Source organism: Natator depressus, chromosome 10 (assembly GCF_965152275.1).
Source record: "Natator depressus isolate rNatDep1 chromosome 10, rNatDep2.hap1, whole genome shotgun sequence".
NCBI classification, from domain to species: domain Eukaryota; kingdom Metazoa; phylum Chordata; order Testudines; family Cheloniidae; genus Natator; species Natator depressus.
In genome coordinates this window covers 57,058,560-57,070,877 of record NC_134243.1, presented here as the reverse complement: position 1 = coordinate 57,070,877, position 12,318 = coordinate 57,058,560, and the positions used below count along the sequence as shown (strand labels likewise).

At 44.5% G+C, this 12,318-nt stretch overlaps 1 protein-coding gene across 6 annotated transcripts in view; it reads left to right on the top strand.

Annotated features, from left to right (window-relative positions):
- RNF111 (ring finger protein 111) overlaps positions 1-12,318 on the top strand; it is a 92,170-nt gene that overhangs the window by 69,430 nt on the left and 10,422 nt on the right. For 4 of the 6 annotated variants that reach the window (XM_074966236.1, XM_074966235.1, XM_074966240.1 and 1 more), the window contains 2 exons: positions 10,700-10,792; positions 11,752-11,847. In XM_074966236.1, coding sequence (XP_074822337.1) covers positions 10,700-10,792; positions 11,752-11,847 — 189 coding nt within the window. The remainder of the gene's footprint in view (positions 1-10,699; positions 10,793-11,751; positions 11,848-12,318) is intronic. The other 2 variants (XM_074966238.1, XM_074966237.1) reach the window with 1 other exon arrangement.

The window sequence follows — 12,318 nt, the reverse complement described above, 5'->3', positions numbered from 1 at the left end:
AGATTCTGCTCTCTCCTATTACACCTATTTTTCTGATTCTTCCTCTTTGTTGAATCTCAGTGGAACTTGCACTGTCTCTTGGGGTTCATCTGCTTGTAAGATCGGAGACCTGGATTCAGGGTTTGGACTCCTCACTATCCCAGATGGTGCAAAGATGCCCTTTCCAGGCCTCTTTGATCTATAAGGCTTTGCAGAGGCTCTCCTTATAAGAGATGGAAGAACATATCTGCTGGTAGAGGGGTAGGCAATGTAGCGGCTCAGGTTCTAGAACAGTGGTTCTCAAACTTTTTTTTCTGCAGAACACTTGAAAATTGCCAAGGGTCTTGGCGGACCACTTTAATGATCTTTCCAAATGTTGTTTGTATGGTTAGCTAACTATTGTAAAGCACTTTGGATAAAAGCGCTATATAAAAAATACATAATAATTGTTTTTTTGTTCTATAGATAATAGTACACAACTCATTTTAATATCATTAGTCTTACCTTTCTAATGCAATGGATGTGCCTTCTCTACCCTGCCATGGCAGCCCCCAAGCTGGAGCTGGGAAGGAAAAGGGTCTCTCTTCCCCCCACCGCAGCAGCTCCCGAGTTGGGGCTGGGAAGGAGGGCTGTCTCTCCTGGGCAGCCACAGCCCTGGAGCTGGGGAAAGTCACCTCTTTCTCTGGCCGCCGCAGCCCTGCATGTCCCAAATTCCCCCCACCGCCTCTTCTCACCCCAGTGCCCCCTCCCCCTATTCCCCCCAAGGCCACCATCTCACCTTACATGTGCGTCTCCTCCTCCAGGGTCCAGGCACCTAATTAGTGGAGCCCCGCCTGTGCAGCTCCACTACTTAGGTGGGTGGCCCTTCATTCTCTTTTGTGCGGCCACCCAGGCGCACACCTTAGAGGAAACTATCCATGGACCACAGTTTGAGAAACTCTGTTCTAGAAATTTCCTCTGTGCTGTAGAAGTATTCAGAACCATTGTCTTTGTCGTACCTCTTCAATCCATTAGTTTTTTTGGCCATTGTGTCAGGCTTTTGAGGGTTCTCTGCTACCAAGTCTGCAACTGACATTGGCTTCATCTTCTAGGGTGTTGTAGCTTCAATAGATTGGTAGCTTCTGTATTGACTCTGAGATCCAGTCCCAGAGTGGTTGAAGCACATGGTTCCACCCTTGAGAGAGGTGAAGAAAACCAGGCCTGTCACCTGAGGGCAGTGATTAAAGTGGTGTGAGGTGGGGGGGTCACAGACCCAGCAGATTTATTCTTTTAAAATCAAGCTGGTTGCTGAAAAACACACTTTAAGAACTATCTTACCAAAGCTGCTGCTCCCCTCACTTTTTTTCAGACCATTTTATGCATTGCCTGAGGAATGCTCTGAAGAAGGACAAAAAGGGGGACTAAAACTCAGATCACCATGTAACTGTGACGGAAGGACTGAGATTTCCCTTCCAACTAGAATACATGCAAATTAGGTGTCTCCCTGGGTAGGGGTTTCAAAGAGCACCAGGGGCCTACTTCAGAAAAGGGTGGGGAAATTACTAGTAGGTAAGTAAATTATACTTTTGACCCATATGGGCACATGATACTCTATGATCCATTACAGCTGGGAAGTAGGCAGCAGTAAAACAAATCTCCACAAGTGGAAGGGAAACTTAGAAATCAGGAAAGCTGAATCAAAAGAAAAAACAGCTCTTATTTCAGCGTCGGGGAGTTATTTTGTTTTTTAGTTCTTCCTTCCTCCCTCTACCATATGAAGGGGTTTTAATTAAGGCAAATTGAGAGAGGGAAGACAATCTCATTTTTAAGAGCTTCTTCAGACTAAACATCTATTTTAATTCAGTGTATTCTTATTATATCACTAAAGTCCAGGTAGCAATATGGCAAAACTACCTGAATGAAGAAGCACTGTGCTGTTTTCCCATCTAATGACCACTTCCCTGATTGAGTGAGCCTTCACAGAAGGAGGGATCTTTTATGAACAATTTTTAAGCCTGGCAAACTCCTGATTATATCTAGCTGGAAACAGTGGATATGGATGCTCTTCATGCCCCTTTAGTCAGCAGTCTAATCATAAATTTAATTTTCTTCAAGTAGTTTTTTCATAAACAATTTGAATGTCTGAACCATATTTAAAGTGTGCAACTGATTTGTCCTAGTTGTGCAAGGGCTTAGAACACATAGCTTTCACTTGAACCAATTTAACTTTTGGGGCAGAAAACTGTCCTGAAGGCCTGAGAATCACCTGAGCTGGAGAAGAAAAAATTACACAGGATTACAGCTGGATAAGCCCCTCTAAATTTACGAACTCTCCTGGCCTGTCTAATTGCTAACAGGAAAAAACACTTGCACAGAAAGTATGGGGAACTCCTGCCTATCTTTAAAATAAGACATTAACTGAAACAACATATCATTCTGTTTGTCTCCTGTGGGTGTCTCTGCACTTAAGGAATTGGAAAGGTGCTGTAAGAAGGGCTAGATGTAGACACAATATGTTACAAAGCTCCTAACACTTAGATTCAGATGTTCAGGAAACCTGTCCCAGGACCTCTTGGCTCTGCAGCAGGAATCCGGGAAACCCTTGAGCCCCAGCTTGAACTGGTTTTAGGGCTTCCATGCTGCATGATGGGGCGGCTCCAAAGCTGTACAGACCATGGAAGTCTGGTATCACCAGCAGCGCACCAGGTAAAACTCACTTTCATGAGACAGCTTGAGTTCAGTGAATTGGCATTTTCCAGTGAAACTCTCATCTGCAAATTTCCAGCCAGCTCTACTATCCACCTCAGCAATGACAGACCAACCCCCAATGTACTGGGCTACCCTGCCTGATAAACTGATTCTTTTGCTGCTGCCCCCATCTATGACCTGCCCCTTGAAGAGATAGTGGAATGCTAATATTAATCATACATATATAAGTAAATAAAAACAGGAGATGATGGAGAGGGAAGAGGGAACCCCATCCTTGGGGGGAATGGGGCAGGGGAACCCTGGGTTTGGCCTGGGAGCCCCCAATTTGGCAAAATGGCTGAGCAAGCCTGGCTGCAAGGGACAGGGATGGCTGGCTGGGGAGGGCACCCTGCGTGGACTGCAATTGAGGGAGGAGGCTCCAAGCACGGACAGTGGAGATGGGAAGGGGACAGGTCCGTGCCTGGGGGAGTAGGGTCCCCTGATCCTCCCATTGCAAAACAGCACAGCCACATCCCACTGCCAGCAACTGAGATGGAGAGCTCATTGTACTGGGGGTTGTCCCCGATACTCTCCACTGCAAAATAGCAACCCCCCTCCCATTGCCACCAGCTGAGGAAGGGAGGAGGAAACCCTCCAGCTTTTCCTCTGCTGCTCCCCTGACCCCAGCTCTCCATCATCCCCCCCTCCCCCAAATCCCTGTCTTCCAGACCCTTCCCCTATGCTCTCCACACAGGCTCTGTCAGGCAGGGCAAGTGGATAGGGCTGTGTGCCCTGAGGCTGCGCTGAAGGGTCCAGGGTCCAGAGGGGAGTGGAAAAATGTGGTTTGGGTGAGGCAACATGCCGCCCCCACCCATATCTCCACCCTTGCTTTAGCAGGACGGACTCCACTGCTGTGTTTTCTCATCAAATATTATTTTGCTGTAGATTCCAGGTTTCAAATCTGGGAGGGGACATCAAGGTGGGGGCGAGGGGACACCAAGGTGGGGGAGAAGGAGGAGTTAAAAATGACAATGGAAAGAGCTTCTGCCTGGAAGATAGGAGGCTCCGCTATGGCCTGCCCTCCTCCCTCTTTTCATTTAGTGGAGACAAGACACTAGGGAGTTAGAGAAGCAATTGGCTCTCAGAACAGCTCATAATGTAATGTCATCAAGTGGAAGCTAGAGAGGTTATTTAAAAAAACAAAAACAAACACACCACCAAAAAGCCTCCATACTTGTAAAAGGAAGAGGAATAACCCAGTTTTAATGGATCAGAGATTACCAGTAACTACTGTTGATCCAAATAATTGCTCATAGACATCCCTCCCCCCAAACTCTCCCTCTTTTTAAGTCACAGCCAAACTCTTTATATTGTCATGTTCAAACTATCAGATCTGTGAGGGAAACATATGTGGTTCTCCAACAGATGCTGCTTTTTTTTGAGGGAGGGAGGGATCAGTTCTGCAGATAGATGTATGCACATCAAACAAATTTAGCTTTATACTGGCAATTATACTGAGTTACATTTACTGGTAAGTAACCTTTGTAAACAATTCATCATGAATGTTACATAACAGTTTAGCGGCGTACACTTAGCCCTAGTCTACACTTCGGGGTTAGGTTGAATTTAGTCACGTTCGATCGATTTTAAAATGGATGCATACACACAACCAACCCCGTTCCGTTGACTTAAAGGGCTCTTAAAATTGACTTCTGTACTCCTCCCTGGCGAGGGGAGTAGTGCGAAAATCAACCTTGTTGGGTCGAATTTGGAGTAGTGCGGACGCAAATTGACTGTATTGGCCTCCGGGAGCTACCCCAGAGTGCTCCATTGTGACTGCTCTGGACAGCACTTTGAACTCCAATGCACTAGCCAGATACACAGGAAAAGCCCTGGGTACTTTTTAACTTTATTTCCTGTTTGGTCAGCGTGACGCTCCATCTCAGGCATTGGCACCCTGACAGCAGGATTGTCTGGCTATGTAGACTCCCTCCTCAGGCCCTATGCTACCAGCACTCCCAGATATCTTCGAAACACCACTGACTTCCTGAGGAAACTACAATCCATCAGTGATCTTCCTGAAAACACCATCCTGGCCACTATGGATGTAGAAGCCCTCTACACCAACATTCCACACAAAGATGGACTACAAGCCGTCAGGAACAGTATCCCCGATAATGTCACGGCAAACCTGTTGGCTGAACTTTGTGACTTTGTCCTCACCCATAACTATTTCACGTTTGGGGACAATGTATACCTTCAAATCAGTGGCACTGCTATGGGTACCCGCATGGCCCCACAGTATGCCAACATTTTCATGGCGGACTTAGAACAACGCTTTCTCAGCTCTCGTCCCCTAATGCCCGTACTCGCGCTATTTTGATGACATCTTCATCATCTGGACCCATGGAAAAGAAGCCCTTGAGGAATTCCACCATGATTTCAACAATTTCCATCCCACCATCAACCTCAGCCTGGACCAGTCCACACAAGAGATCCACTTCCTGGACACTACGGTGTTAATAAGCTATGGTCACATAAACACCACCCTATACCGGAAGCCTACTGACCGCTATGCCTACCGACATGCCTCCAGCTTTCATCCAGACCACACCACATGATCCATTGTCTACAGCCAGACCCTACGATACAACTGCATTTGCTCCAACCCCTCAGACAGAGACAAACACCGACAAGATCTCTGTCAAGCGTTCTTACAACTACAGTACCCACCTGCTGAAGTGAAGAAACAGATTGACAGAGCCAGAAGAGTACCCAGAAGTCACCTACTACAGGACAGGCCCAACAAAGAAAATAACAGAATGCCACTAGCCATCACCTTCAGCCCTCAACTAAAACCTCTCCAACGCATCATCAAGGATCTACAACCTATCCTGAAGGACGACCCATCACTCTCACAGATCTTGGGAGACAGGCCAGTCCTTGCCTACAGACAGCCCCCCAACCTGAAGCAAGTATTCACCAGCAACCACACACCACACAACAGAACCACTAACCCAGGAACCTATCCTTGCAACAAAGCCCGTTGCCAACTGTGTCCACATATCTATTCAGGGGACACCATCATAGGGCCTAATCACATCAGCCACCCTATCAGAGGCTCGTTCACCTGCACATCTGCCAACGTGATATATGCCATCATGTGCCAGCAGTGCTCCTCTGCCATGTACGTTGGCCAAACTGGACAGTCTCTATGTAAAAGAATCAATGGACACAAATCAGACGTCAAGAAGTATAACATTCAAAAACCAATTGGAGAACATGTCAGTCTCTTTGGTCACTCGATTACAGACCTAAAAGTTGCAATTCTTCAACAAAAAACCTTCAGAAACAGACTCCAGCGAGAGACTGCTGAATTGGAATTGATTTGCAAACTGGATACAATTAACTTAGGCTTGAATAGAGACTGGGAGTGGATGGGTCATTACAGAAAGTAAAATTATTTCCTCATGGTTATTCCCTCCCCCCAAACCCCACTGTTCCTCAGACGTTCTTGTCAACTGCTGAAAATGGCCCACCTTGATTATCACTACAAAAGGTTTCTCCCGCCTCTCCCCCCCCCCCCCCCCGCTCTCCTGCTGGTAATAGCTCACCTTAAGTGATCACTCTTGTTACAGTGTGTATGGTAACACCCATTGTTCCATGTTCTCTATGTATATAAATCTCCCCACTGTATTTTCCACTGAATGCATCTGCAGCTCACAAAGCTTATGCTCAAATAAATCTGTTAGTCTCTAAGGTGCCACAAGTACTCCTTTTCTTTCAGCAGCACAGGTGACCATCCAGTCCCCCCTGCCCTAGAATCGTTGAACATAGAATGTTTCTACACTCCCCCATCATCTCCGTCCCTGAGGTTATTGCAGATTAGAAGGCGAAAAAAAGCACTCGTGATGACATGTTTTCCGAGCTCATGTGGTCCTCCCGCACAGATAGGGCACAGCTTAATGCATGGAGGCATTCAGTGGTAGAGGCCAGGGAAGAATTAAGTGAGCGTGAAGAGCAGAGGCAGGATGCGATGCTGAGGCTAATGGGAGAGCAAACGGACATGATGAAGCATCTGTTGGAGCTGCAGGAAAGCCAACAAGAGCACAGAACCCCCTGCATCCATTGTTTTACCGCCTGCCCTCCTCCCCATGTTCCATAGCCGCCTCACCCAGACGCCCAAGAACGCAGGGCGGGAAGGCTCAGGGCACCCAGCCACTCCACTCCAGAGGATGGTCCAAGCAACAGAAGGTTGTCATTCAAACAACTTGATTTTTAGTGTGGCTACAATAAGTAATGTGGCCTTGTCCTTCCCTCTTCCCCCACCCCACCTGGGCTACCTTGTCCGTTATCTTTTTTTTTTTAATTAATAAAGAGAGAATGCATGGGTTTCAAAACAATAGTTACTTTATTTCGAAGGGGGGAGAGTGGCTTACAGGGAATTAAAATCAACAAAGGTGGCGGGTTTGCATCAAGGAGAAACACACACAGCTGTCACACCGAAGCCTGGCCAGTCATGAAACTAGTTTTCAAAGCCTCTCTGATGCGCAGTGCGCCTTGCTGTGCTCTTCTAATCGCCTGGTGTCTGGCTGCTCAAAATCGGACGCTAGGCGATTTGCCTCAACCTCCCACCCCTCCATAAACGTCTCCCCCTTACTCTCACAGACATTATGGAGCATACAGCAAGCAGCAATAACAATGGGAATGTTGGTTGCACTGAGGTCTGACCTAGTCACCAAACAGCGCCAGCAAGCTTTTAAACATCCAAAGGCACATTCAACCACCATTCTGCTCTTGCTCAGCCTGTAGTTGAACTGCTCCTTACTACTGTCCAGGCTTCGTGAGCCATGGGAGCAAGGGGTAGGCTGGGGTAGGTGCGACTGCACGGTGCTAGCGGCTGGGAGAGCAGCCTGAGGCAGAAGCCTCCAGCCCGCATGATATTCAGGCAGGACTGAATCTCCATGAGTCAAAACTTAAAGAAAAGAATGATCTAGAGTCTCTGGCTCCCATTCAGTGCTCTAAGAGGAAGATAGCCATGTCTGTCCAGGCGCCCCTGGTCGACCTCACTGAGGTCTGCCAGGAGCACCCAGGAGACGTACGACAGCTGTTAGTAGCAATGCAGTATCACGTCTGCCAGCAGCACTCAGAAGATGTACCATGACAGTGAGCTGAGCGGGCTCCATTCTTGCCGTGGTATGGCGTCTGCACAGGTAACCCAGGAAAAAAGGCGCGAAACGATTGTCTGCCATTGTTTTCACGAAGGGAGGGAGGCCTGCTGACATGTACCCAAAACCACCCGCGACAATGTTTTTGCCCCATCAGGCATTGGGAGCTTAACCCAGTATTCCAATGGGCAGCGGAGACTGCGGGAACTGTGGGATAGATACTTACAGTGCACCAGTCTGTAAGTCAATGCTAGCCACGGTAGTGAGGACGCACTCCGCCAACTTAATGCGCTTAGTGTGGACATACACAATCGACTATATAAAATCAGTTTCTAAAAATCGACTTCTATAAAATCAACCTAATTTCATAGTGTAGACATACCCGTAGATGGATCCACTCTAGAATCATACCTTCTAGGCTTTTGAGTCTCCTTGTTAATAAGAATTGAGGATGGGGACATGCACTTTTTACCTTATATTAGTCTTGAAATATTTGCTAGTCTGAGGTTCCTGTTCAGTTGCATATTTACAGAGAACTCTCCTTCTATGCTATGTTCCCCTGGAAGCCTGGCACAGGGACACCTGTCAATGTATAGAAAATATTCCAGTATACCATGTACGAGTATGAGTGTGTGTGTTTTTTAACATTGGCAACAGCTCCTATCTCATTACTTGATAAGCACACTTAAATATTTGAACAAAAAATATATTCTCAAAGTGAACTGGTACAAATAAAATCATTGTTGCTGTTGCCAAAGCATTTAAAGTTACCATTGGCAGTCCTATCCATAGATCCCTACCAAATTCATGGTCCATTTTGGTCAATTTCACGGACATAGGATTTAAAAAATAATAAATTTCCTGATTTCAGCTATTTAAATCCAATCACTGTGTTGTAATTGTGGGGGTCCTGATCCAAAAAGAAGTTGTGGGATGGTTGAAGGGGAGGAGGGTGTTACTGCAGGGTGGGTTGCGGTACTGCTACCCTTACTTTTGTGTTGCCTTCAGAGCTGGGCAGCTGGAGTGTGGTGGCTGCTGGCCAGGAGCCCAGCTCTGAAGGCAGAGCTGCCACCACCAGCAGCAGCACAGAAGTAAGGATGGGATGGCATGGTGTGGTGTTGCCACCCTTACTTCTCTGCTGCTGCCTGCAAAGCAGGGCCCTCAGTCAGCAGCTGCCATTCTCCGGCCGCCCAGCTCTGAAGGCAGAAGCACAGAAGTAAGGGTGGCATGGAATGGTATTGCCAGCCTTAGTTCTGCGCTGCTCCTGGTGGGATGCTGCCTTGAAAGCTGGGTGCCTAGGCAACAGCTGCTGCTCCCCAGCCATACAGCTCTGAAAGCAGCTCAGAAGTAAGGGTGGCAATACCACGATTCCTTCTAAAATAACCTTGCAACTCCCCTGCAATTCCCTTTTGGGTCAGGACCCCCAATTTGAGAAAATCTGATCTCCCCTCTGAAATTGGTATAGTACGCAGTAAAAGTGCACAAAAGAGCAGTTTTCACAGGGGGGGACCAGATTTCATGGTCCGTGACACGTTTTTCATGGCTGTGAATTTGGTAGGGCCCTACGTATCCATAAAGCTTTTCTTTATGCAGTCCATACAACAAAATATTTTTGAATCACTGTGGCTAGAAAGAGGCGGTTTAGCGATTTGTCATGGCATATTGTCCATGGCAAAACTATCTTAAAGGTGACGTTGATTAGTTCCACTTAGTCACATTACATATTTTATAAGTTTGAACAGAAGTGATCGAATGAAATCTTTGTTAAACCTTGCTTGAATGTACTTCCCGCTAATAAAAACAAAAAGGTCATGGAAGTATTCAGCATAAAAGTGAAAGTTTAAATTCTCCATGGTATCATCTTGCATTACTGATTTGCTGAAGACTTACCAGCCACTACTTACAGCAGTCAGGAAGGTGCTTGCTGACTCTTGGAAATACTGCTTTCTCCTCCATAAAGTTAAACATAATTTTTGTGCTTACTACTCCTCAAGATCTTTAGGCAGATATTGCTCATTCTGGGGGCTTGACTCAGTTTTCATTTTAGCTTGGCTGCTCACTTTTAAGGTGAGATGAACGATTTTTATCCTCTTGATAAGCCATGACAAGAACAGTTTTTATAAAAAGTGTTAAGGATGTGCTTTCAAAGTAAGGTCAGGACTGTTACTCATACATAGTACAGTAGTACTTAAGGAGACTAGTTGGGATTGGCTCCCAGTGTGCTAGGCACTGTATAAACATTCATATAATCCCTGCTCGAAGGAGCTTACAATTTAGGTTATTTGGGTTGCATTTTAAAGGCTTACCTAAACTTTGGATGTTATATCTTGGATTTGCCTTTGTAAATTTTAAGAACTGTATTCAAAAATGTATTAGGTTGCTTGGATAAGATAAGAATATTGACCATTGTTATGGAGTGAGTGTTTATCTTGATTCTTATGTAATATCTAAAGTTTAATGGTTGAGACGCTACAGCAGGTTTGATAGTGATTTAATACATCAGTTTTAGGTGTTGGGTTTACCAAAGTCCGAAAATATTTGAGTGTTTATTATACAGATCAGGTTGAGATTGTGAGAGAATTGGCAAGGTTTAAAGTATTTGATACATTATTCAGAAGGTGGAGAGAACCATAATAGAAGAGCATCTAGTCTCCCATAAGGGTTCTTGCTTCTGGTTACATTAGAGAGCACTAAAATAAGGAAGCTCATTGTGGTGTTTCAGTACTTATTAGTTGGATTTGTATGTGCTAGTTCAAGTTGGGCAGTATAAATGATGAGACTGAGTGACTTCAATAAAAGCAAAAGGATCTTTTATTTTGCAACATGAACAGTAAAATACTGAAACTGTTCTGAATAGGTTTAACTTACGTCTGCTATTTGAATAGGTTCCAGACATGGCGGGCTACCCTCACATCCGTTACATTTCATCGGGATTGGATGGAACATCGTTCAGAGGCCCTTTCAGGGGCAATTTTGAGGTTTGTAATAGAATAAACATAGATATATGCCAAAATGTGTTGAGGGAATGAGGGGAGGGTACGCTGCAGGATTAGCCCTGCATATGGATGTAAAATAAATAAATGTATAGAAAATGCCCTTAATTTTTAGAATGACTTTTGGCTGTTATCACAGACGAGGAGCAGAATGGATACTAAAAGTGAGTGAATTGTAACTGAAAAAAGTTAGTCAATAAAAGGTGCCTTTTTCCTGGACAAGGTAGCATTAGGTGGCTATTAACTGACACTACATCTAGCTGTTACAATAAATAGGATGTCATACATTCCAAGACAGTGGTGAAAGGTACTGGTGCCTCTAAACAACTGAGATCCACCTCATGAGAATGAAACTTGGCAACTTTGACAGTGCTGTCCTCAATTTATCATGTAGTACAGGAACTGAAGCTGTAAATATGGTATCAGATGCAGAGAGTTAATGAACTAGTCCACTGGGGAGGAAAAAAAAAAACCTTCAGTGAGAGCTCATGGTTCTAATAAATTTGTATTGCTGGAGAATAAGAAATCAGTCACTGTATATCTGTTGTCTCTTTCAAGCCTTAATGACTGTTAGAAAGCAAATATATTTGAATAGCATTTTAATTATATTTTCCTCACTAGACACACGAGTATTTATGAACATACCAACCAGTCATTTCTAGATTATAAAAACAGTTGCCAGTTTTTAGGCATAAAACAATATTTTCCTATCTCTTAAAGCGACAAAAAGTGCTGTGTATCTTTATTCAGAAAGCCCCAACTTTTCCTGCACATCGTAGATTTAATTGTAATCCTGCCACTCTCAGGTAAATTGTCTGAGAGTGAATAAGTGGGAGAACTAATGGTGGTGTCTGGTATATCATTCTGTGGATAGAATAAAACGAACAACTATTTAGCTACTGATATACGTCATAGTTCTTACCATGGTTATCCCTTGACTTCAGGAGTTGATTCACTTGGAAGAGCGATTAGGCAATGTTAATCGTGGAGCCTCCCAGGGAACTATTGAAAGGTGCACGTATCCACACAAATACAAAAAGGTGAGGATTTCTCTACATTTGTATATTTACTTTTGCAGATATACTAAATATTACCGCTTGCAGTGTTACTAAAGGGCACTTGTCTTCTGTATGCTCCTAACCTAAAGTTTTGTAAGAAAATTTTATCTCAAAGTTGCTGCTATTTTCAGAATGACACCCAGACTTTTTACCTTCGTTATGGACTTTTCTCCATCCCAGTTTTTGGTTAATGTCTGAATGAGGAGCAAGTACAATTTAATTGAATTGAATTTTTCTTTCTTGTTTTAAGATTAATTCCAAATTCCTCAGAATACAAAACAAAAACCCCTAAAGATATGGGCGAAGCTTCATTTTTTTTTTAAAAGAAAAAAGTTAGTCCAGTTAATGAAAAGGCAACTTATAAACATGTCCATACATCTGGGCAAAAGTTATTTGTTTGCATTTAGAGCAAGGAATGACCCATATATTATTGTAGATATGTAGGAAATTAAG